A 25,784-nucleotide genomic window follows, 5' to 3' on the forward strand; every position below is an offset into this window, starting at 1 on the left:
TGGTCATGTTTTGTGGCTCTCAAACTGACATTTATCATATGTGGCTCTTGCACTGACATATAACCATCATGCCAATTGTAAGCAAAGCTTGAGGTACAGTATCACAGCCCGGGGTCCTAACCCAGAGCCCTGTGTGTCACAACAGGTGCTGCACTTGTGGATTACGCTGTCTAGCGCAGTGATGGGGCAGCCTCATAGCCGCCAAAGGGCACTTCTGGGTAAAGGCGATCAGAGCACGGATCTCGGCTGCCCTCCTGACAGCACATGGCTGGATTTGACTTCAGGAAACATGATGTGACGAAGTTACCTTGACTTGGTTGTTTCCCTGCTTGGCCACATGAAGAAAAGTTACGTTAGCTGCAATTTTTAGCTAATGTAGTTAGTTAAAATAGTTAACTAATTTTTAGTTTTCAAAAAGGATGAAAAGCTAATGCATAAATGATGCTGGAAGGGTATTACTGAGACAGGACAGGCAGAAATGACCTAATACTGGCCAGCAGCATGTTTTATGCAATGTGTTACTGCAACCACGTGGAAACCAAGAAAAATCCATCTCGGTGGTATAAACAATAGTCCTGCGTGTTTGTGGTGTCTTATAAGTAATGCTTAGACAAAATGGTAGGGCAACAAGTAACTAAACACGTAATTTCTGGTAAGCTGCACAAGCGTTGGCTCGTGGGTGTCCTATCTCTTTATTACAGATGCCAGTTCTTTGAGTTTGCTCTGCTTTCAGTTTGCACGAACCATTTCAAGAATCCCCTTTGGTTGCTTTGGGTCGAACCCACAACCTCTTTTCTCGAATCTCACTGTTGGATGCACTTTGGAGCATTGGGCAATTGTCCCAGAGCCAATGGCGGATATTTCCCGATTTTGCTGCTGCTGCTGCTAATAAACAACCGTTGGTCACTTTTTCATTCCGTGATGTCTCATCTCCTCTCGTCTCTTCTCGACGGGGCAACCAGAGCTACACAGATGTGTTTTCTTATTTATTTAAAGTTTTTCTATGCCGTCCCAACACTAAAAGTCTCTGGACGGCTTACAAAAAAGCAAAAGGCAAAAAACAAAGCAACCATATACAAGCTAGGCGCCCCTGGTGGCGAGGGCCATCCCAAGTTCTGGAAACGCTGGAAATTGCGCGTTCCTGCTCGGCTGTGCCGCCCACCTGCTCGCCTCTCCCGCTTCTCCCTCCGGGCACGGACGCCTCCCGCAGCGAGAGCCACCGCGGCCCGCTGTTCTGCGCGGTAGCCCGGCGAGGCGCAGGGCCAGGGCTGCAGGAGCGCTTTTCCTGTGGAATACCTGCCTGCCTCCCCACCCGCGGCCCCGACGCTGCGGGAACGCGCCGCCGCCGTGCGCGGAGCGGGGCGGCCCGCCAACCACAGGCAGAAGGCGTGCGCTCAGCCTCCCTCGCCGCGGGGCAGGTGGGGCCGGCCGAGGGCGCGGTTGCTCCTGAGCGTCGCTGCTTTCCTGGGGCGAGTCCGCGGCTCGTGGGGCGCCTGCTTTCGGTAGGTAAGCTGCGGAAGGGGGCGTCCCCGGCGGGAGGGCTGCGCTCCCGCACCCGCCCGCCCGCCCCTCTCTCCTTCCAGCCTCCGCGCTTGGGCGCACCAGTAACCCACCCGGACCGCTTCCCGTCGAGGGCCTCTCCTGCTCTGGGGCGGCGAGGACCGCCCCCCCCTCCCGCTGGGCAGGCTTCCTTGGGAACCTAAGGGGAGTGGGGGGGGTATTGTGGGGGGGTCTACAACTCCTTTCCTCTCTCCGGTGGCTGCGCGTAAAACTTCGCCCGCTGAAGGATTCTGCAGAATCCGGAAGCCCGGAGCAAAGCTTGCTCGCGCTTTTGTGAAGGGGGGGCGCGGGTGCCCGCGTGTCTGGGGCCAAGCTCAGTCTCTGGCGTGGCCTGCCGGGGTCGAGGCTCCCCCTGCGCTGCCCGGCGGGGGGTGGGCAGCTCCAGGTCCTTCCCGCACCGCCCCGGCCGCGCGCTCCGCTCCCTCTCCAGGTGTGGAGAAGTGAGGGCGAAGGAGGATCGGGCCCTTTCCCTTTCCCAGGCCGCCTACCGGGAAGTCCGGAGACTTCGCAAAAAGGGTTTATTTTTAATACAGAAAGGAGGACCACCCCAGTGGGCTCACTGCTTCTCAGCCTAATCTACCTCACAGGGTTGTTGTGAGGTTGAGATGGAGAAGGAGACACACGTGGAAGCCACCTTGGGTTCCTTGGAAGACAAACAGTTGCAATTTGAATGTAACAAGTAAAAAATTTAGGAGCAAAAATGGGGGAGCAGTGCTGAATACCTAGGTATTCCTTTTGCTCTTAAAAATAACTTCCCAGACCCACAACTTGGCTGTTTGTGTGGCTAAGGGCTAAACTCATCATGTTAAATACTCAGTATGTAAGTTACTCTCAGCATAATGTCTTCCTCGGAGAAAATGAGTGGGGTCCAATTTGGGACCACCACACAGAGATAGGAAAGGTTTAACTCTTCCACCCAGCCTCTTCTCTTTCCACAATTCACCCATCTTACTATAAAAGGAGACAGAAATGTCCCTGTGCTTCACAATTTCCATAGCTTCAGGATGGGTGGGAACAACTGCTCCCAAACAAAGCAGTAAGTGAAAAGTTTGCATTGAAAATAACATCCAGTTTTAGGGCCTGAGTCAAGATTCCTTTCCGCTTTTGCCTCTTTGGGCTGACAAGTCTCCAAAGAACTCCTTTCTCTGGGTAAACATTTCCCTGGGTGGAGAAATTTGGTTCAGAACATAGTCACTCTGTGCCTCCCCCGCTTCCAGCTATTTTGAAGGAGGCTCTGATGTATTAGGAGCAATTCAGGTTCCCAAAGAGCTTGAGAGAATGAGAGAGAGAAGAATTTACAGGAAGCAGCAGCAATTCTGAAGGTGCTTAGACTCTTCCCCTTTGCAGCTGGGCTTTGGGATGTGAAAGGCTTACATGCACCGCTCTTCACATGCAAGGGGGAATTAAAAGCACCTGCTTCTAGTTGGCAGCAAATCACAGTTTGCTCTTGTGTCTGAATTCAGCAAACAGTGGTTTGTACAAACTGTTCTTCTTAAATCAGCATCTGAAAGTAGTTTGAGAGCAAGCCTTCGTTTGCACAGGTGTGGGGATAGAAAGACTGGAGTGTCTTAATTGGTGGCACTGTTAAATTCCTGAGACAGTGGTATCTGGAAAGCACACTTTATGACAATGGAATGTGACCAGTGCCTGATCTGATGAATGCCTGATTGTTTTTGCAGAGTCTTGCTTAGAGAAGATAGTCATGGCTTCCGTTTGGGTGAGTTTAAAAGAACCTTCCATTATGCCATTGGAGGTGTTTTTCCTAAACTTAACTGCCCCGGGGTGTGTATGAAAGGGTGAATGAAAAAGCCTGGGTTATCTGTTCATACTCATTGCAAATTAAAGAAAAATTGAAGAGACGGGAACACGATGCAAGTTAAGAAAGCCATTTGTTTTCTTTTGCGTGATTTCAATGCAGAATTAATAAGCTGGCTTTGTCCTTTAAATCACTTGCAGCAAATATTTTTCAAGTGGCTGCACCATGGGACTGTGGTGCTTCCTCCTCACAAGGAGTCTCCACCGCATAATCTTGCCTCAGGTTTCCTTAAGCAGCCAAGACCGTTTTTAGTCTGTTAGTGGATCAGGAAGTCGGAGGTGGAAATTGCAGTGTATGACTTCAACCAGACTAACATCCTTCTGACATCCTTCTAAAGCCAGCAAATGCTCTGGGCTTGTTTGTAGAAAGCATTCAGTCACACCCATTTGCTGAACTTCCCTTATTCACTGCCTGTCTGGCTTCGGTCCCATTTGTTCTCTGTAGACACAAGCTTGATTGTCGCTTTGCTATTTGTCTGCGCTTGTTCTCATAGAATGCGCTTCTCCTGGCTATGCACAATGCACATGGTTGCGCCAGTAGCACATGCCATTCTGGGCAATCTCAGGAATGTGCTGGCTGTGTGTATCTTGTTATTCCTGCTACCAGTTGGATTTGAAATTGTTTTATTTATGATGTTGGAAGCCGTTCCGAGGCTCATGCGAATGGGACAGCATGCAAAAATGCCAAATGAATAAATAATAAATAAATTTGAGTATGCTCAGAAGCCACCCTCTGGAAGCAGGAGTTTAGTAAAAGGGAAATTCCTTTGCTTTTTAAATAGAGGAAGTGTCAACATTCCTGAAAAGCTGAGCTCATATAAGCTTGAGATTTATCTTTGTCCTCCACACCCAAGTGAATTTCCCCATCCCTCTCCAACTAGATCCGATGCTATCAGCAAAAGGCAAAGACTTAAATTTGTTTGTATGTTTTGCAAAACGGAGCCGTAGCATTCAGATACGGAGCCGTAACGGATTCAGCCTTTTCGGAAAGGAGCATATCTGATTGTATTTAAATAGCTTATTTTGTGAGTGGCATATTTCAGTAAAAATGCTCATGTTTCTAGCCGTCACGATTATGGGAAGGAAAACTTGAAAATGAGTTCCTTGTCAGACTTTGGTGGTGGATGGTATAACAAAGTATTTAATAAATAAAATAAATACATTGTCAGTGCAGCTAAATTTCATGAAGGCTTAAATAAGTCATGGTTGGATTGGCAGTGCTGTCTGGAAGTTATCTGGCTTCCATGCTCTCTAGCCATCTTTTTTCTCTCTGACAATTAAGTTGGACTTTGCTGAAAAATGAAAAAGACTGGAGAATAGATTTGAAACTTTTCCTGTCAACTTGTCAGTCTTGGGCAGGTGTGCTTCCAGTCTTCCCCTTGAAAATGATATTTTCTTTTTTCAAGGTTTATATTCCCTTTTCTGCCCCCATTCCAATCACCAGGGTGGTGTAGGATCTCCGAAAGACCCCACTGGTATAGTATTCAGGCCCTAGGTTGAGATTAAAGTACAGTTCAGTATTATTAATAGCCATAACTCATCACAATATAATAGAAAATATCCAAGTATAATAGAAAATATCCAAACTATTATAAAAGTAAAAATGTATAAGACAGACCAAAGAAAGGTACTAATAATTTGGCGCTAATGATAAAAATGACCTGATACTGAATTCCAATTTTTATAAAAGTGTCTCTTGTCCAAACCAAAATAAAACATAGAACACTAAATTCAATTTTAACCAGTTCTCAATCTGGCCAATTTCATCTGATTTATTAAGTCTTTTGTGGATTTAGCCCGTGCCATGAGGAACGTGGAGATTCTTCTCAAATTCATTATGTCCTTGTAAAGCGAAAAGTCTGTCTTCTGGCAAACTGACTAACTTGCTCCAAAGGTTAACAAGCCAATGAGCTATTTTTGCCAAAGAACAATTGGATGCAGTGTGGCATAGTCGGTGGAGTGTTGGACTGGGACTCAGGAGATCCGGGTTCAAGTCTCCACTCAGCCATGGAACTCCCTGGGTGCCTTTGGGCCAGTCACAGACTCTCAGCCCAGTCTACCTCACAGGGTTGGTGCGGTGAGGATAAACGGAGAGGAGGACGACCTTGTAAGCCACTCTGAGTTCATTGCTAGCACATGAGTATAAAAACAATGTTCCTTGAGTCAGAAGAGCTGAGCAGGGCTGCCATGGATCGGGCATTTAAGAATTTAAAAATGCAGTCTTGTGTGTGTTTGGACAGAAAAGACACATGGCTGGCTGGGGAATGCTGGAGTTGTGGGACTTTCTCTGTCTAAACATGCATAGGATTGCCTCCTGAGGAGATGAGAACCGCTGCGTGAGTGTGCTTGAAGGCACTGCTGTTTGATGTAAGAGATTTTCTAGACGATGCAAAGCTGGGTCCATCTGCCATTATGATTATTATGATTATGATTATTATTATTATAACATTTCTATGCCGCCCCTTGCCGAAGCCTCGGGACGGCTTGCAACACAATAAAATACATTGAAATACAATAGAACATAATAAATTACCATTAAATACAAAAATACAAAAAATACATTGAGTTACAAACATAATAATATAAAATTAAAATTATCAGTATAAAATAAGTAAATAAATAATATAGGAGGAGAAAAGAGAAGGAAGAAGAAGTTGCCCTGGCCAGATCATATATTTTAACAATTAAAATGATGTTTAAATAAAAAGGTCTTTACCTGGCGCCGAAAAACCAGTAACGACGGTGCCAGGCGGACCTCTTTGGGGAGTGAATTCCATAGGTTGGGCGCCACCGCAGAGAAAGCCCTCCTCCGAGTACTTACATTAAGGACATTAAGGACATAGGAAGAGCCATGCTGGATCAGCCCTGCATTGCGTTCCCTCAGGGGCCAGGCTGATGCCCACAAGCAGGAGCTGAGCATTTTATGAGCCTCTTCCTTGGCAGCTGGTATGCAGAGGCATCTTGCCTGGGATGCTGATAACCTTCCCCACCATGGCTTTGCTGAATTTGAGGGCTCAGACTTTGTCCTAACCTGCTCCCTGCAGTCTCGGAGATACTGGTGCAGACCTTAGACACACACAGCATCTGAGCGACAGCCCTTCTTCTGTTAATTTGCACTTGGTGGGACTCTCAAGCCTAAAACCAATTGCTTTTGTGTTCACTACAAGGGACCCTTTTCTATGATTTCTTGTTGTTCACAGGGAAATCTGGCAGTTGAATCAAAGCAGGAACAGGGTATAACTTTGGATAGCTCCAAGCGGGTGCTGCTGACTGGACTCTCTTTTGTGGGGCAACAGGAGAACGTTGTCTTAGCAGGAAGCCGAAGCCTCATGTAGGCTGATGAGCCCTGTAGTGTGATCAGCGGCACCCTTTTTGGAGGCCCCTCACTGATTTTGTAGGCTGAGGCTTCTGTGAGGCTTGGGAGATTTTCCTGGAATTCATTCCCTAGGCCAGAGGATGATGGCAGGACCGTGTCTTCTGGCCAGGAAGGCCCACTAAATCCTCTGTTGCACATTGGAAGATATGAAGGCTGGGAGTCGAACGATGTGACACGGACCTTCCATCTGTTTTAGGTTGGTGCTAGGGGAACAGTGCGGGATTACCCTGGCTTTAATGCATCAAGGGATGCGGAGGCAATCCGGAAAGCGATTAGGGGATTAGGTAAGTGCTCTTCTTGGCCCTTCACCCAATAATGAATTGCAGGGGGGATAGAAGGATGGCTACCTATCAGGGATGTGGGAGCACAGGATTCCCCGTGTCGGCGGTGGTGCAGGGTGTGCATTAGGTAAATGACTCCTTCCGACTCCTCAGTTCCGTGTTCTTCCCGTTGTGGCTAAGAGCTTTTGAACAAGCCTCTCCGTTTGCTGGCTGGTCCTTTCAAAAGCCGCCTAGCCTGGACACACTCACGGAAGCACTGACTAGCTTCTGTTTCTGCCAACGCTGCAGTGTTGTCCCATCAGGAGATGAATAACATGCGGTCCTTGTTCACCCAGAATGACCATTGTGAAGAGCAGGTTGATAAGGAAAACGTGGCCGTGGGTATAAACAATGGAGAGACTGCAGTATTGTTCCAGTTTGTGATGGGTTTATGGCTCATTATTGGGGTGCCAGGCTTTTAATTTGGGAGCTCAGCCACTCTTTAGTTGTCTTCTTTTTTCCTTTATGGGGAGCTAAATTGTGTTTTTGCTTTTAGGCACAGATGAAAAAACTCTGATCGACATCCTTACTGGGAGATCAAATGCGCAGCGGCAGCTGATTGCTAAAGAGTACAAGGCAGTGGCCGGAAAGGTGAGGGTGGGGAAGCGCCACCAGATCGCAAAAGGCCGGTGCCTCTCGCTTGGAGGCCAGGCTCAGTCTAACTGCAGCGGCTTCCTTGTCATAATGACGGGCGTGACCACCTTGGCGCTTCTCCTGGGAACCAGCGTATCTCTAGAGGAGGAGGATGCAGCTGCTCTTCAGAGAGAGGACAGGAGCAGGAAGAAGCAGTCTGTGTGGCATCGCTCGGCCTTCTCCCAGCTGTAGGCCTCCCAGGGTGTTGGAGTGAACTCTCATCATCCCCAGTCAGCTTGGCCATTGGCCATCTGACACATCCGGAGGGTGCAGCTGGCTGGCTGGCTGGCTGGGAAGGCTAGAAGCTGAGGTCTGGCAACTCTTGAGCACAGCAGGTGGCGCAAGACCCAAGCAGTTGATAGGACGTCAAAGGAGGGGCCCATGACCAAAGTTCTGCCCCGCTCCGGCTTGTGCAGGGTCGTGTCCTCTCACCCACTAGCACATCTTTGTACAAAGTATGCAAAGTACCTAATCATTTGTGTGAAAGGTGCAAACCACAGAATTGTCTGTACAGAACGCACAAGCGATGTAAGTCTTTGTGCTAAGTACACAAAGCCTTGGAAGCAGAAATCTGTCTGAACTTGCTTCTTACTGGGTGCCCAGGCAAATGCTCAGTGTCGGGCGGACTTTGTGAAAAGTGAAAGCAGGACTGAGTCCAGGGCGCTGAGCAGAGGAAATCCAGTGGATTCTTCACACATCCTTATCCAGAGGCACCTTGCAAAGTGTTTTTTACAGAGCTAACCTCCTCATCTTGAGAGGAGCGAGGCATTGTATGGCACTTAGCACCATGGTAGGCCTTGTGAAGATGGGGCTCCACAGAAGGGGCAGCAACGGACCCAGGGCTGAATCGACGCCACCTGCATTTCTGCTGGCCGTTTTTGGGGTGCTGCGTGGCCACGTGTGGATTCGCATGGGATGGGAATGGCCGGGCGCTTTGGTCCGGTGGGTGGCAGTGGTCGCGCCCTTGCCGTGTCTGTGCCGCTCCATTTTAGAGTGGCTGAGGACTCACAGGATGAATTGCTCCTCCATGTATGCAGGCTCCACCCCATTTCCCTTGTTGGAAAGAACAGCTCTCCTTGGCAGCTAGTTTTCTGAGTTCAGGGAACCTGCGAGAATAGAGTAGAATCAGGAATGTGATACAGCCTCACCTTCTCCCCAAACATTATCCCCCTGAGAACTTGAAAGGGAGGTTGTCTCGGGAGCAAAGTTTCAACGGCTGGATAGAACTTCAGGCAGTGCAAACTGCTGACATCTCTGTTTCTTTTTCAAAGGAACTGAAAGATGCTTTGAAAGGTGATCTGTCGGGCAATTTGGAGCGTGTTATGGTGGCTCTTGTTACACCTCCAGCGGTGTTTGATGCCAAGCAACTCAAGAAATCCATGAAAGTAAGTCTCCAAAGATGCCACTGATTTTTGTCCACCCACTGGCCAGTCTAGCCTGTCACATGTTCTCCTCTGGGAATGAAGATTGCTCTGTTATATTGAGTGTGTGTGTGTGTGTGTGTTTATTGGATTTGTTTGAAAGCCATCCCTTAGCATCATGCTCTCTGGGCAGCTGTTACAATAAAATACTGATAAATAACATGGGTAAAATAATACAATTCGAATATCATGATAAATGAAACAGGGTAGAGTCACAATAAATATTATTAAATAAAATTAAGACATGAATTAATGTATTAAAACCAGTGACATTGATATACATAGTCTAAAAAGGTGCACCTGCAAAGAGAGGTTTTTGCTAGGTGCCTGCAACTCAACAAAGTAGGTGCCTGGCGAATCTCTGGCGGTAGAGCATTCCACAATTGAGGTGCCACCACAGAAAAGGCCCTCAACCTTGCAGCCTTCCCCTTTGCATCCTTGGGGAGAGGGGCTCGTAGGAGGGCCTCCGTTGATGATCTTAGGCAGTGGGCAGGAATAGACGGAGCAAGGCGCTCCCGAAGAGAATGTTCCGTCTTGAATTGAACTGTCCTGAAGCCAGTCTCTTCGAGTTGTGACTCCCCACCTTCCCCTGCAGGGAGGTGCACGGATTGGAGAGATGCGGCTCCAGGCACGGCTGGTCCTCTGCTTGCCCTTCTCTTCCCAGCAGTCCTCGTACCACTGCATGCAGCTGGGCTCTTTGGCGACAGCAGCAGCTGCAGAGGAAGCCGCGAGCAACGTGGCAGCTCTCCATTTCTTCTGTCTGTTCATCCTTCCTTTGGACGCCTCTGACACTGAGCCCCTAGTAGACACACAGGTGGTGTGATGCACACCTGGGATTTTGTTCACGCAGGGACAGTCCCTTTCATGCCAGCGAGGTGCAGTTTGTCACATGTCCTGTAACAATAATATTTTGGGGTCAACATCAGCCGCACTGAATCTGCCACAGAAAGCAGCTCAACTTTAAAATCTGTGTTGATTAATTGCCCGGAGCTTTCGGCCCCCATTTCTAACAGTTTCCACCACGAACCAACAGTTATCTGGTGCCTAACCAGGATAGGTACAATCAGGTGATTGTTAGTTTCAGTTATTTCAAAATACTGTTCACCACAATATTATGCATATTTAGACAGGAATCAAGTCCTGCAAATCAAGTCCTGCAAGTCCTGCTGAGGAAGTTGTGGCACATGTTTCTGCCCAAGCATCCAGAAGTTCTCCTATTGAAATTGCTTTAAGAAGGGGAAAATTCTTAGCTTGGCTGGATTGTGTGCGTGTGTGTGTCCTCTCAAGTTTCTGATGTTTATTTCCTTTTTCAGCATTTTCTGCTTGCTTTAAGCACTTCCTTAGACTGCAGGCACTGCTTCTTTTCCAGGTTGCTAAGTGACGTACTTCCAAAGAACCTTGTAATAAAATCTCCTCTCAACATGGCACTTCTTGCTCCTCTTCTAGGGATCTGGAACGGATGAGAAGGCTCTGATTGAGATCCTTGCCTCCCGGACCAGCCGGCAAATGAAAGAAGTCTCCCAGGCATATTATACAGGTAACAATAGTTTTGACGGGGTGAAGATGAGTCACCCTGCTCACAGCCGCCTGGAAAGTTAATAACGGGGGCGGGGGGGGCTGAGCTGCTGTGGGTTCGTTTCCCTCCTTGCCCGCTGCTGGGATTCGCTTAATCTGCCCCCCCGCCCCGCATGGTCATGAGTTGCCCTGACATCTGACCTCAATAAGGATAGTTGGTGTGGTTTGCAAGCCACCCTGGAACCCCAGAATAATCCAGGATAACTAAGCACCAGCATAACTAAGAAGCTGGCCGGGGGGGGGGGGCACGCTGGGCCAATATGCTTAATTACCCCCACTGGCATGGCTTAACGTGTTGGCCACACCTGCACAGGTACGTGGCTCACGAATACTCAGAAACTCCCGTTTGTTAACTGTGTGGTGATGGAGTGACACCCGCCCCCCCCCCCCCCGCTCTCCAGCCGTGCTGCAGTGCCAGTCCCATGCCCAGCCAATGTGCATAATTCCCTTCACTGATCGTGGCTTCCCAGGACATCTGAACCCAGCGAAACTGAGTGGCTAGCTTACCATGCAGCAATCCTGCAGCAACCTGTGGATTCTGGGTGGTTGGTTAAACCTGACTATCCCAGGCATTCCTCCTTGCTGGGTTCACAACAAGTTCACACAAGCCAGGATAATTATGTTAACTGGCCAGCAAGTCACCGGCCATGATGTCTTATTAACCACCTTGTGATCGTGCAAATCAACCCACTTGAGAACTACGGCTAAACTCGGGGAACAGGCAAACCCGAGGCAGTGACAGATGACAGCTGCACAATATCGCACAGTCAAGGACTGAGTGTTGGCTGTTGTTGAACTGTAGGTTGTTGAAATGTGGGTTACGGTATTGCATGAGCCCAGGTATGTTAACAAGCCATGGCTTGGTAACCACAAAGAACCCACAGAGAGAAAGCATGGCTTGTTGTTGGGTTGGGTACTGTGGGTTCAGACAATATTACAGCAACCCATGGTTCACTGACAATCTGCAGTGTTATTTGAACCCAGCTTCTGTTAACATCCTTTCTAATCATGAACTTTGAGCACTTCAGCCCTGGTGCCCCTGGGGTCTTCTCTGCATGAGGGATTTGACCTGCTGCTTTCCTGAAGTGGCATCTTCTGTTCTCATGGTGGAAGGAAAAATGTCCCCTTTTCATGGGATGTTCTCCCAGAGTTTGTATTTCTCTGTTTTTCAATATTAACCAACATCCAGTAGAGCTGTGCCATGCAAAAGCCTTTTTTCTGGTGTGTTGTGATTTACAGTTTAATACCAGACTTTTCTTGCTAAAGATAGGAAAGGTTCTGGAGGGTGACCCCATCATGCAAAGGCCCTACAAGCGCCTGTGAACAGGGAACACGAGAACAAATGCGTGCCGTGTGCAGAGAAGCTTAAAGAGCACTGGTCATGCATCTCTCTTCTTGGTGGTTTCAGCCTGCAACAGCAGCCAGCTTGCTTTGGTGCAAGCCAACACCGAGCAGGCCTTCTCTAGCTAGACATAATCATGACTCACGTGAGCCTAACTCAGGACGTATCGCTGAGCTAGTGAGAAGCTGAGTAAGATGGATTGGAAAGCTTAGTGCTGCCCACCCGGTGAAGTCTGTATTTGGGAGTAAGAGCAGCTCTCGTGTAGCACTGGCGCGCTGGCTCTGATTAATGTCCTGAAGATTTATGGCTGTGTTTCTGTTGAGATAACTGCAGCCCGGCACTGGGAGTAGATTTCTCTCTGCACTCTGGTGCCTTGTATTCTAATGGGAGCCTCACCTGCAGAGCAGAGCAAATAAGCCAAGTCCAAAGAACAGGCTCATAGAGCCTCATTAGACCTGTTTAGAAGCCTCATTAGCTGACTGGCGTTCTGAGCCAGGTACCACCCGTTCATTGCTGGCGGCACCCTCTAAAGTCGCTCTGATGTAACACGCTGGACTATAAGAGTATGTTTGACCCCTGCCCGTATTTGCATAGCACTTTCCCTAGTTTGGGGCATTTTGTATGCTTCGTGTTGGATCCAGGGCCTGCCTTGGTCTCCTGTGAAATGTTCTTATTCTTGATTAACTTTCCTAGTTCCTTCACTGCCGCATTTCCAAGTGTCGCTGTTCTGCTAATTCCTTGGCTGCAGTCTCTCTTTGAATGGATGATTGAGCCAAAGCATGAAAAATCTTCTACAATTTCCATTTCTGCTTTGTTGGCATTGCAGTTTTGTAAGTCTTCTGCAGTCATATATTTCTTAAAGGGCAGCTGCGATCCTGCTTTTGGACTTTCTTACTGAACTTTCATCAGGAGTCATTCACTGTTGCTTTCTGCCACTAATATGGCATCATCTACATATGTGAATTATTGTTCTATTTTCCCCTCCACACCCTGCTTAAACTTTTCCACATTTTGTCATGTTACAGTGCTTAAAAAGGGGGTTGGATAAATTCCTGGAGGAGAAGGCTCTGGGAAAAGGGCACCGATTTCTTGTTTGTCTGGCTTCTTTCGCTGGTTTTAGTTTACAAGAAGAGCCTTGGGGATGACATCAGCTCCGACACGTCCGGGGACTTCCAAAAAGCCCTGCTAACGCTGGCAGATGTAAGAGATCCTATGGCAGATCCTCACAATGCACCATCTGGATTGGGATCGCCGTTCCCAAGTCCGCTGATTTCTTTGTCGAATGCATTCGTAGCTGTTCTCAGCTGGTCCTGGATACTCATTCCCTCAAGCTAGTATGTCTGGAAGTGTGAACTGGGAAGGCTGACACTGTAGAAGAAAGATTATGGCCAGTAATAATTGGGAGGACCTTGCACTAGAACACGGGTGCAGAACCTTGGCCCAGGGGCCAAATCCAAATTGGACCCTCCAGCCTCCCATCTGGCCATGGCACCTTAGCTTCTGCCTTTTATTTCTTAGTGATATTCTGGTTTTTGTGCAGTTTTGTTCACCATTCTAAAGGTCGAAATGCCTCTCCTAAGGCTGGGTTATAGCTGCTCCTGGAATTAGCACTAACACTGCATTGTTAATAATAATATCATTTTTATTCCACCCAATAACTAAAGCTTGCCAAGCAGTTCAAAGTAATTTGTAAAATTACAAACCGCAAGTAATAAAATTGCACATGCAGTTTCAGTATGCAAAATTTAAAGCAATTTGCACAACTAAAATTATTCATAAGAATATTTGAGTTTTTAATGCAAGTGCTTTCAGCTGGAACCTGCTGGCACTTTTGGTCCTGCCCCACTGCCCTTGGGACCAGCCCTCCAGGAAGGGGCTCCCAAGAGCTTCTTGGAAACGGACCGCAGTCCTTAGGCCCAAAGAAGTGCAACACGCCTGTGATGCGTATTTCATTTTTATGCCACCCAATAGCCAAAGGCTGCCTGGGCTGCACACAAAAGTTAAAAAGATCTCACAAGAAAACAAAAACCATGTAAGAAGAATGAAGCAATAGGACAATAAGGCAATAAAATTGCAGTTGCAACCAGATTTGGTACAGAGCTCTTGGTACTGCATAAAATGCAGTATTAAAACTAATATTAAAAGGTTATATATTGAAATATTGGGGGAATAAAAAGGATTTCATGCCAGGGTTGAAGGCTGCTGCTTGGGGATTCCTAGAAATTGCTTTTAGTGGAACAGCTGGACTTGGCCACTGCCATGTGTGGAATGGGATTGTGGGGCTGCAACCCTCACAAAGAGGACAGCGTGAATGCTGTGCCATGTCTTACTTCGCTTGCCAAGTGCTCTGAGAGAACAGCAGGTTTCCTTCAGTCAGACCTTCACTCACCCACCCGGCCCTGCGTCTGCTGCAGCATTTATTTATTAGATTTATATTCCACTTTTTCCTTATGAACTCGAAGTGGCTTACAAAATTCTCTTCTCCCTCTCAGTCTTATCCCCACAACAACCACCCGGTGAGGTGGGTTGGGCTGACAGTCTGTGACTGGCCCAAGTCACCCACTGGACTCCCTGGCCAAGTGCGGACTAGAGTCCAGGTCACCCGAGTCCCAGGCCTGTGCTCTTGACCAGGGCCCCGCACTGGCTCAGCCACATCAGGCCTGGCCCAAAGCAAGTCTCCACCACCCACCTGCAAGCGTGTAAATAACCGGAACGTCCCAGAAAGGCTGCACATCTCCTGCGCAGTGGAAATGGTGGCTGTTGTCACCTTCCTGTTCACTTGAGATTCAGGACAGAGCCAAGGGGAACCTACCTGATTGGAGCTTTCCTTGGGCATGAACCTCTCCCTGCCTCCCAATGTTATTGCAGAGCCGAAGGGATGAAAGTCAGAGAGTGGATGAACAGGCTGCAAAGAAGGATGCGCAGGTAAGAGCCGTGCCTGCAAAGTTGCTTTTCCTTCCAGAATTTGAATGGCTGCAGAGCTGCAAGTGTTTTGTGGGTGCATCCTTTGAAAAACATGGGGTCTTTACCTCCCCCAAATCCCCATGGAGTTGGGAAGAAGCGCAGAAGCAAAATGGCTGTGAGTCAGAACGCCTTCCAGATGACCAAACGCCAGAGCATTTGAGGAGCTTTTCCTAAGGGGTTAAAGAAACCTGTTTGCTATCCTGTACAAACCTGGCTAGCAGTCAGCTCTACTGGAAGCAATAGAACTTGCAGCTGAGTAAACATGGATATGATCATGTTGTAAAGACTGATAAAACCTTGATAGAAGTTCATAAGCTTAGTATGAATTGTGGTGAAAATACACAGTTTCTCCTTTTTCTGTAATGGTTTTGCCTGGGGTCAGAACCTGAAGTGGACTGGCAGGACAGAGACTTCCATATGAACCTGCCCATAATTTCTGGGCACCATGGAAATTGTCTTGTATGTCCCACCAAGTAGTGAGGCTTGGTTGCTGGGTATCCAAGACAGGGCCTTGCTGGTAGCCGCCCCCTGATTACCGAATTCCCTGCCAAGCAAGGGGAAATTGGCTCCTTTATTTTGCCTTAGGTGGGCAGTGGCAAATTTTGAGCAGCCCTTTGTGCACAGCTTTAGATCATCCCTTCTTCCGTCCTTCTTTCTAGATCCTGTACAACGCTGGTGAGAAGAGGTGGGGAACAGATGAAGATAAATTCATCGAAGTTCTGTGCTTCAGCAGCTTCCCTCAACTGAAACTGAGTAAGAGACTAGCTGGGATCCACTGCATTTGAGAAGTTCAGCAATTTTGAGGGTTGTTCAGACAAAGAGGTGTCTTGTGCACATTTGAGAAGATTTGGACGTGCTGTTGCCCCGGCAGCTTTGGGCACTCCTGTCTGCTGGTTCTGTCTCCTGCTGCAGCCCCAAAGCCAGTGAGCAGCAGCAAGGAGCTATTGCTTGGAGCATATGACCTGGGGCCGCAAACTAGAATAGGAGGGACGTGCGTCCTTCCTGCAACTCTGCTTCATGGCCCCCGTGCGGCCCAGGCCCTGGGGACACAGCAACAAAGAACTCCAGGCAAATACGTTGCCGTGGGAAAGCTTGCATGCAGCACTGACCCCCCTGGCAAGAAGCCACAGAGAACTGGTGGTGTAGACAGACCACGGGGTACCCAACGGTTGGCGGGGCTTACTGGGGATTGTTCGCCCCCTCCCCCCCCCCCCGATCCTTCCAGGGGTGTCCCCTGGGTGCTTGCAGCAAGGCCGAATTGTCTACCCTTCCCTGTGCCACCTTAATCACAGGCTGATCTTGACTCACTGTGCGTTGTTTACTCTTTACTGATAGGTGCACATTGACCGTGCAGAAAGGCAGGGGCACCCGGCTGGTGCTGGTAGCCACAGGCGCTGCTTGGGCGCTTTGGATGGCTGGCACGGGCAACGGCAGGGCAAGCTGGGTTGCCACCCACGGCAAATGGCTCACTTGCCCATTCCCTTCCCCCGTGATGTGGATGGTTGCCTGAGTTCAGACAATTTGCCAACCAGACTGGGTGGAACAACCTCCTAGGGCAAGCTGCGGGCTGTCAGGGTGGCTTCTTGCCCTCCAACAAGCTGCCCTGTGGGGATTGATCTGGGTTTGCATGGCAGGACCTCATGGGTTGTCAAGTTGTACAGAGCTGTTCTCGGACTCCTTTTCCTTTGCACTGTGCAGGTGGGGGGAATGCAAATTCACCTGATTCCATATGTGAAAGGGGGAAAGGATTCTGCATCAAGGGAGAAACGCTTAACAATTGTCCCCCACATGCAACCAGATGCAGTGGGACTGAGGAGGAGGAAATGGCAAAATTAAGCTTTGGCAAGAGCAGCAAAACAGCAGCGAAACCTTTGGCCCCATCCCTCTGCCTGCCGCCATTTGCAAACAGCATAATGATGGCAGAGCACTGCAGCCCTTCCCCTGGCATAGTCAGCGCCCTCTTTTTCAACTCTGCATTTGCAATCCCAAGGACTAGAATCTTGCTTTTAGGAAAAGCAATGAAAAGTTAGATTTTTCAGATGCTGTCTTCTACCGTCTACATACATACTTGCTCATGGGCTCTAAACTATATTGTAAAGGATATAAGACAGCTTTGAGTGTGGAAATAAAAATGCCTTTAACCATTCAGTTTAAATATCGTAACGCGTGTGCCTTTTTGTGTCGGTGCTCCTATTTTTTTCCATGCCTAAGCCTTTGATGAATACAGAAACATCAGCGGAAAGAAAATAGAAGACAGTATACAAAGCGAACTGTCAGGAAGTTTTGAAGACTTACTGCTGGCCATCGGTAAGGAGAGCTTGAGCTAGGCCGCTGTGCCTGCATGATGTATTATCCTCCTAATTATTTTTCAGTCTTGCAGTGCAATAGAGCCCTTTGTTCGTATGCAGCTCTCTGCTTTTTTCCAACTGAGGAAGAACAGTGCATCTCAAAATGCATTGGTCACAGTAAGAGTTCTTTGCAGCCTTGTTCATAAATATAATTTCCCACTCCTCGATTCTTGCCTCCCTTTTCCTGGATATATTTGTCACTGACCTGGTCTGGTCCACCATGCTGTGGACTTTCCACACAACACATTTCTGGTGTCCCTGCCTTTCCCTTCTGGTTCTTTATGCATTGCTTTGGCAATGTTATGAACTTCCAGATTCTCTTCTGTATCTAAAGAACGCTTTTGGCAAGATTTTTTGAGGAGGAAGTTAAATGAGCTACTCACTTGTAAAAGCATCAGAATATACTTTTTCATGTGTGTTTATGGTGTTCTGCACTGTGTTAGCCAGAGATCACGTAACAGAAAATCAGGAAAGGAAATGCTCTTTGTGTTGTTCTCTGATCTCAGTTCTGCAGTGAAACTGAAAGGCCGCGATGCAGCCAAGTATAGAAAAACTCTAAAATGCGGAAGGTAATTAGCAGAAAGTTGCCCAACTGTTTTTTATCTATGTTGATGGTTACCATTAGTGCCTCTAGGTCATGTACTGTAACATTTAGCAGTGTTTTTACTTCTGTTTAACAGTGCTTGCTAGTTCTACAGAGGGCTTTAAAAACGTCTTAAAAATGAGGGCAAAATTGGAAAAAAATACTGGACATGTAAATGTAACATATTTTGGGATCCTTGGATCTCTGAGTGTAGATAGTTGAAATCCAAATTCTTAGGTGCTTTTTTGTGCTTGGATGCCTGTGTAAAAAGCTGATGGAAGGGTTGTTTTCCTCCTCTCCTCTCCATACAAACCCTCAAATTTGCCACTGGGAGTGTCACCCCCTGGAGTTGATGCCCAGTGCTGATATCTCTTTTTATTAAGAAGTGGTGTTCTTGCTGTACGTTCTCATTCTTTCTTTTGTAGGCAGAATACTTTGGTTTGATTCCAGCATCTAAAAGAATCCAGTTTTGTCCTTAGACAAAAATGGAGTTTATTAGACTTCCCTGGACTTTGAATTGGATCGTCAAAGGAAGCCTGCGAAAGCAGTTATGCAAATAGAGTAATACATTTACTCACAAGGGGGCAGTGGTGAGAAAAAAATTGCTGCCAAAGGTGTAGGGCGTTTGCAAGCTCGGTTTCCTACCAGTGTATGATGGTTTCAGTAAACCTTTTCCTACTTGGGCTTGCATTTCCCTGGCTGAGAAAGTGCAGGGGTCTTACCTCCTAACCCTTCTTTCTTTTCCTTTGGATAGTGAAATGTGCCAACAACACTCCGGCATTCTTTGCGGAAAGGCTGAACAAGAGTCTGAAGGTAGGGATGTGGGGTATTTTGTTGCCCTTGTTGGGGCTGGAGAACAGCTGGCCTGCCAGATGTTGGACTGTAGCTGGCATCTTGCCCCGTCACTGGCTGTGTTGGGCGAGACTGATGGGAGCTACAGTGCCCATCGTTGGGCTAAACTGGTAGGCGATCATGGTGTGGAACCTACTGGCTCCTTCCAGCACTTTGCTGGTAAAATCGTCCACCTCTGGCATGGCTCTGGCCATGTGACACATATCCTCCTGTCCATTTGCTGGCTTCCTGTCTGAGCTGAACCTCTCGGTCTGGGGGCCACATGCTGCTTTGGAGACCACGTGGGGACCGTTTCAGTGGTGGGTGGGGCTTAAAGCAGAAAGGTGCCGGGCCAGAATGCTCATGTGTTTTTGTGTAGTGTTTTTAATGCCAGTAAATAAGTCTTAGGAGAGGCTGTGAGAAAGGTTGCACAAAAGCTGGGAAACAGCCACATGATAGGTGGGTTGTGGGCAAGGCCGGTGGGAGGGGGCTTTGCCATCTGGGAGACTCCAAATAGGGTCCCCAGGCCTACACCCTGCATTAGGGCCTTACTGCTCATCCTTCTGCACTTCGGACCCCACACCCCCGCCCCTGCTCCTGCATCTCCACCATCCTGTCATCTAAAGTACTGTTTCTCCTGGAAACAACTCCACCCATTATCCCCTGCTGCCCTTCATGCTTGGAACTGCCTCCCTGAACACCTTAGTGCAACCCCCTCTAAAGCCACTCCTCTAAAATTCCCCTTTCCAGGAAGCCTCTGAATCGTCTTCTAGGCCAGTGGTGGCGAACCTGTGGCATGTGTACCGTAGCGGGCACGCAGAGCCCCCTCTGTCGCCACGCAGGCCAAGTCACCCCAGCATCCCCCCAGCAGCCGAGCATTGGATGCCAGCAGGCACGCGGGCCATGCGCATGCTCGGAAAGGAGTAGTGTTGCCAGGCGATACGTCACAAGCCACGACACATTAGCTGCAACTCATCCGATCTTTTGTATGGCTGGTCAATGTGCTGCCAAGGAGAGAGAGAGAGAGAGAGTTGCTTGGACTGACTGTTTTCAGGTTATATTGCAGTGTTGGCACTTTGAGATAAGTGGGTTTTCGGTTGCAGTTTGGGCACTTGGTATCTAAAAGGTCCCCCATCACTGGGTTAGGGTTAGAAAAAGGAGGTGTCCTGGCATGATTTTGATGGTTGGAATGTGTTCGGAATGGATAGAACAGATGAGCTGTGCAGAAAAAGCTCCTCAAGGAAGGCTCTTTCAAAATCACCCTCTTTTCAATGGAACTTTACCCCTCTATTAGGGTTAGTGGTGTGCTCCAGGGTAGCGTTAGGGTTAGAAAAAGGAGGTGTCCTGGCAGAATTTTGATGGTTGGAATGTGTTGAGAATGGGCAGACGTGATGAGCTGTGCAGAGAAAGCTCCTCCAGGAAGGCTTTTTCAAAATTGCCCTCTCTTCAGTGGAACTTTACTCCTGTATTAGGGTTAGGGGTGTGCACCAGGGTAGGGTTAGGCCAGTGGTGGCGAACCTATGGCACAGCGGGAACGCAGAGCCCTCTCTGTTGGCACGCGAGCCAAGTCTCCCCATCATTGTCCCGGCAGCTGAGCATCGGATAACAGCTCACATAGGGGCCATGCACATGCTCGGAAAGGAGTGGCGGCGCCAGGTGATGACATCATGAGCCGCGACTCATTAGCCGTGACTCGTGCGAGCTTTCGCATGGCTTGTCAGTGCACTGCCAAGGATATTTATATATTTACTTGGACTGGCTATCAGTTGTTTTTTCTAAACTAAAACCTCAGTTTTCAGGTTTTATTGTAGTAGTGTTGGCACTTTGTGATAAATTAGTGGGTTTTGGGTTGCAGTTTGGGTGCTCGGTCTCTAGAAGGTTTGCCTTCACCGTTCTAGGCCATATACCTGAGTGTACCTAAGCCAGGGACACATCCCCACCTTTGCTGCCCCTTTCCTCCATTTCCTGCAGCCTCTGTGGTTTCCCGGTGCCTGTTTCACATTGTAAGCCCCCGAGGGGCAGGCACTGCTCTTGCATATTCCTTGCAAAGCACCAGATATGAGATGGCATTGTAAACATCATAACTAGCGACCAGAATTGGTGCTCTGCATTGGGGTAGGCAACTTCCAGGTGTGGGGGACACATTGCCCCCCTGTTTTCACCATGCTGCTGGAATTTAATGGCGTACGGCCCCAGCAAGGGAAAATAGAGTGTTCTTAAAGGCTGGAATTGCAGTGTGCTGCTGAAATTTGGTGGAGTGGATCTGGAAAAATGGTTCAACTTCAAAGCAAAAGAGCCTTTTTTCCCTGTGTGCAGGGAAATTGCAGTGTGCTGCTGAATTCTGGCAACCAAACAGAAAAGCAGGCTGTTCTCCCTTGCTGTTGTCAGATATCAGTGGCCAATTCAGCAGCGCTGAACTGGCTGGTGATGCATTTAATGCTGCCGTCTCAACATTTTCTACTCTTTCCACATATTTGTAAAAACCTGAATTGTTTTATTACTGTTGGTGCCATGAGAATGTGTATGTATAGTAATCTGGTTGTAGTAGAACTCGCTTTGTTGAAGCACTTCGCCTGAAAAAGGAAGGCAAATGGCATGAGAACTTCGAATGAATAAATGTTCACCAGCAACCCATTTGGGAACCGAGCTAGGGGCCAGTCTGACTGGTGGTGGTCAATGCCGCAGCTGTTTGGTCTAGAATTTAGGGAGCAGTTTTTCGCCTCTTGGGATCATCGGGGGGTGGGTGGCCTTACAATTATTCAGAGTCGTAGCGCTGAGGTCCCAGCTGGGGCTGCAAAAGCAGCGCCCGTGCGCCCACACAGCTAGTGCGGAAGGGACCATGCCAGCTGCCTCTCCGAGGCTGGACATCGACATCGGAGAGGGTGCAAGAGGCATAGCAGGGCTGGAGAGGAGGGTGGGGCCGGGGACTGAAGTGGCATCCAGATGGTGCCTCGCCCCCTCCTGTGCCGCTTCATCAAGGCAGCCGGGGGCACACGGTGCAGGGGCAGAGGATGCCGCAGCTTGTGCCCTGCATGGGTCTACACGCTCAGATTCTTTTGTGAATTGAAAGTGGGCCGTGCTGGATCCTGCCTCTGTTTGTTCAAAGGAGTTAGAAGCGACTGTTTGGGTAAACCCCTTCCAAGGTGGCATGTAAGAAAACTTTAAAGAAACTGTACAAAACATAATCAAACAACTAAAGCAATAGCAGAAGGAGCAATACAATAAAAATTAATGGTTAAAACAGGTGGGACTCAACAGGTGTGGTAAAATCCTAGCTCAGTTTATAAGCCAAGGTAAACGAGACTGCTTGACTTGTATGCAGGATGGGAATACTGTGCTTGCTTTATGCATTTTGAAATGAAATCTTCTGTATATTGTGTTTGAGATGGACAACGGCAGTTTAAAGGCTGAAATAAAAATGAATGATTTGCCCCATCTCCTCATTAATAGGGAGCAGGGACTGATGAATTCACACTGAACAGAATCCTGGTGACAAGATCAGAAATCGACCTTTTGGATATCCGCGCTGAATATAAGAAGCTCTACGGTGTCTCTTTGTATTCTGCTATTAATGTAAGTCACTGAATAATTTCTTCAGCATGTTCCACACAAAGGCAAGTTCACATGTGCTTATCTCCTGAACTGCGAGCAGGAAAGCTCCTGTCCACATTCACACACAGCATTGATCCAGGATTCGGGAGAAACCTTGCTGTGAATGAAACATGGCATCCCACCTTGCTTCTGGCTGTAGCAGGAGCAGCTGCACAAATCAGGGATGGTTAATTTCACTTACCATCCGAATTGGGGATCTTGGCTTGTCCACACTATAAAGTGGGGCTTGTCCTTGGCTTATGTATCCTGGCTTGTTTGGTGGCAACAAGCCAAAATCCCTGGTTTGGATGACATGCTAAAGAAACCCATCTTGATTTGTCCTTGATTTCTCAAGGATCCTGGCTTACTATCTTCTACAAATACAGGCAGTGACAGAAAGATGGGAGAGAACTGGGTTAGGTGAGTTTCTGGGGAAGCTTTGTTCTTCCGCACTGCAGAAATATCGAACAGCCTTCATGATCCTGCAGCAAGGGCTGTTGTAGCATCAGCAAGTGACGGATCAGTCTCTCCTGTCTGCATGCGTGAACTTCTAAGCTATAAATGGCAAGCCGGCGCATGCTGCCCATTTTAAACATTCGGTTTGGTTGCCTTTCGTGCTAGTCGTTGAATAAAGCTGTACCTTGGGGATTTATGTAAGGCTCTGAAATGCTACAGCCAAAACATGGTTTTAGTAGCACAGGCAACGCTGTTCTAGAAGTGGAGAGGAACCCAGGCAAAACTAGCCCCCAAACATCCCCTTTCCATTTCCATTTCCTTGGCCTTTTCTGCTGCCACCAGGAGGAAAACATTTTCTCTTCACCAGCCATCTGCAAAGCTCTCTAGCTCTCAGCACCTGCTTCGGGCAGTATGCTTCCTGGCTGTCAGGTCTAGGGTGGGTCACCCAGAGCTCTGAGGCTCAGATAACAAAATGCAAACACTGACTGACGGGAAAGACTAATAGGGAAACTTTCCAAAATCTGGAGGGATACACCTGTAAAACGTCCGCTCTGCCTGGAGGTCATAGGATTTTTCTCCCCAGCCCAGAAGATCCTGAAGCTGAATTTAGATCCTAAAGGTTAAATGTGGAAATGGAATCCTGTTCTTGCATACCTTGGTTGGGCTTGCAGGGCCACCTGGACCAGACCGCCTCAGTCTGGCTTGGGGGTGCCGACTCCGTGGGAAGGGCTTCTCCGTGGGAAGGGCCCCCACCTGTGGAACAGCCTCCCCACTGCAGCCCAGCGGTTGCGGAATTGGTCCTTTTTGAGTCCCAGGTCTAGACGTTCCTCTTTTCTGAGGTCTCTGCAGACATGCTTGGCCACCCGGGGGCTTCAGGGGGATTCCCTGTCCCAGGTGCTCTGCACTCATCCTTTGCTTCTGTCTGTTTTAGCTGTTTGAAACGTTTTTTTCTGATGTTGCGGTATTTTAATTGCCTGTTATATGCATTGTTGTAAAGCGCACAGAGAGCTTCAGTTGTGGGGCAGTATTGAAATGCAATTCATCATCATCTTCATCACTGTTGCAGTTACCCCCGCCTGCAGGGTGCTTGGCAGGTGAGGGGGTGCTCCCTGGCTCAGCTGCACCATGCCCGCCCCCCCCCATCTTCCCTCGTGGAGGGCACTGCAGGAGCCCTGGGATTTCCCCCCTCCCTACCCGCACTTGCCCACGAGGGGGAGCAGGGATGCTGGTGGCCCTCGCCCTGGCATGGGGGTCGGTCCCACTAGGTGCTGAGCTCAGCACCACCGCCGCTCTGCTGGGCTCCTTGGCACCGTGCCTGGCGCTCAGCAGCAGCACTGGATGGGGCCGCCGTGAGCACAGGGCAGGGGAAGCTCCGGACGGCTCCCCAAGTGCCACTTGGGTGCCGAGTGGTTGGAGCGGCCAGAACGTTCGTCCCTCTTGTTGAGTCTCCCTGTAGCCTTTGGGCTCCCCTTGGACTTGTCACGTCACCCGAGTTTGGACCGTGTGGCAAGCCCGGGGTGGCTACCAAAGCAAACAGCAAAACTCGGCCTGTCCGTGTGGGTTACCTGCCCAGAAGGTGAATTTCTCAGCCATGTGGCAGTTCATGTGCCACATACAAGCCAGGGGGACGTGAGACGACACGTGACTCCAGTCACTGGTGGCTTGGGAATGCAGGCAGACACAGGCGCCAGCATTTTTCCACACTGGGCAGTGAGTAAGATCTCCATTTCATTTCTGCACATTACATCTCTGGCTCTCTGTCAGGCAATAGCCTTAATATTGTCCCGGTAGAATAGGCGAAAGCCTCGCATTTGGAGTGGTCGTTTGCTGTCTTGGGCAGGATATAAATGTTCTAAATAAACAACGCAGTTTTTAGGCTAAGCAAATAAAGATGCCCTCAGGTGAAGAGCACAGGCAAAGAAATCATGGGCCAAAATAATGAGGTTTGTACGGATGCTGAGCACTTTACTCGAAATGGGGAAACGGGGGTTAGTGTGAAACTGCAGATGCCCCGGGGAAAGGAGGCTGCTGGCCAGATGTTTGCTGATAATGAGTCCCTCTCGGCTCTTCTGCTGGTTGTTAGGGGATCCAGGTGTCGTCCCTCAAGACAGCATTTTCCCAGCATCCTGAAGAGCAGGGCTGTTCTGCTGCACAGGAAAGCCATTGTGCGGTTTAAAGGGCCCCTTTGTGGGCAGGGACAAGTGGTAGAGCCTGGTGAGCTTACTGGTAATCGGGCCCAAGTAACGCACTGCAGGTTTGAAAACTCAGCCATTGCTTTCAGCACTAAGTCAGTTTCCATCTGAATAGAGTGAAGGATGACTCTTTAATGCCACTTCCCCTCCCTGTTTTCCTTTGCAGTCGGACACTTCTGGAGATTACGGGACCACGTTGCTCCGTCTCTGCGGCGGAGACGACTGATGGGAACCAACCCGGGCAGAAGCTCCGAAGCACGTTCTACCTAAGTGCACTCCGCCGATCTCATTTTTCTGCAGAGCTTTTAACTATGTAAGCCAGTTTGAATGGTCACCACTCTTCTGATTGGTTTCTCATGAAGCATCGTGACAGACAGATGCTTCTTTGAGCATCTCCCTGCCTTTGGTGGCGCTCCTTTCACCCCACACTGTGATCCTGTGGATAAGACCTGTGCCTGAAATGGTATGCGCCAAACCTGCCAGCCTTACAAAAACCGCAGGCTTCTGCTTGGATCATTAAAAGGTATCGAAGCAATGAGCCAAACGTATGCAGCCTCTTTCTTTAGGAATGCCCACAATTCGAGCTGAAGCTTCTTTTAATGCTGCTCCCAGTTAGTGTTTTCCATTTTTGTTTGATTCTTTGTTTAAGAAGTTGCAATTTGCGTATTTTCTGCAGCAGCATCTAAGGCAGAGAAGGAACCAGCTTGCAAAGATGCCCCATCTGGTTCTGGAAGCTTCTTTCTAGAACTCTTCCCTCACCAGCTGGATCTCCATTCC

The 25,784-nt window shown here is 48.7% G+C and overlaps 1 protein-coding gene across 3 annotated transcripts; it reads left to right on the forward strand.

Annotated features, from left to right (window-relative positions):
• The first annotated feature begins 1,248 nt into the window (after positions 1–1,248).
• On the forward strand, positions 1,249–25,545 carry ANXA3 (annexin A3). 3 transcript variants are annotated; one of them, XM_044429376.1, is made up of 13 exons: positions 1,249–1,506; positions 3,240–3,277; positions 6,948–7,035; positions 7,568–7,662; positions 8,976–9,089; positions 10,572–10,662; positions 13,163–13,242; positions 14,911–14,967; positions 15,666–15,759; positions 17,218–17,313; positions 18,692–18,750; positions 22,219–22,341; positions 25,174–25,545. In XM_044429376.1, exons 2-13 carry the CDS (start codon positions 3,263–3,265, stop codon positions 25,231–25,233), a joined length of 972 nt encoding a protein of 323 aa, XP_044285311.1. In that variant the 5' UTR covers positions 1,249–1,506; positions 3,240–3,262; the 3' UTR covers positions 25,234–25,545. The 3 variants fall into 3 exon arrangements, with proteins under 3 accessions (XP_044285311.1, XP_044285310.1, XP_044285312.1); XM_044429375.1 differs by having other exon boundaries at positions 1,250–1,502; XM_044429377.1 differs by lacking the exon at positions 1,249–1,506 and adding an exon at positions 2,820–2,882.
• The last annotated feature ends 239 nt before the right edge of the window (positions 25,546–25,784 follow it).

The sequence above is a fragment of the Varanus komodoensis genome, unplaced genomic scaffold (genome assembly GCF_004798865.1).
Source record: "Varanus komodoensis strain SLA01 unplaced genomic scaffold, ASM479886v1 scaffold2, whole genome shotgun sequence".
Taxonomy (NCBI): domain Eukaryota; kingdom Metazoa; phylum Chordata; class Lepidosauria; order Squamata; family Varanidae; genus Varanus; species Varanus komodoensis.

Bases quoted from the DNA above. Each gene is read 5' to 3' on its own strand.
- ANXA3 (XM_044429376.1), top strand. The intron at 7,036-7,567 runs GTAAGTGCTCTT...TTTTGCTTTTAG, and splicing joins GAAAGCGATTAGGGGATTAG to GCACAGATGAAAAAACTCTG. The intron at 18,751-22,218 runs GTAGGGATGTGG...CCTCATTAATAG, and splicing joins GGCTGAACAAGAGTCTGAAG to GGAGCAGGGACTGATGAATT.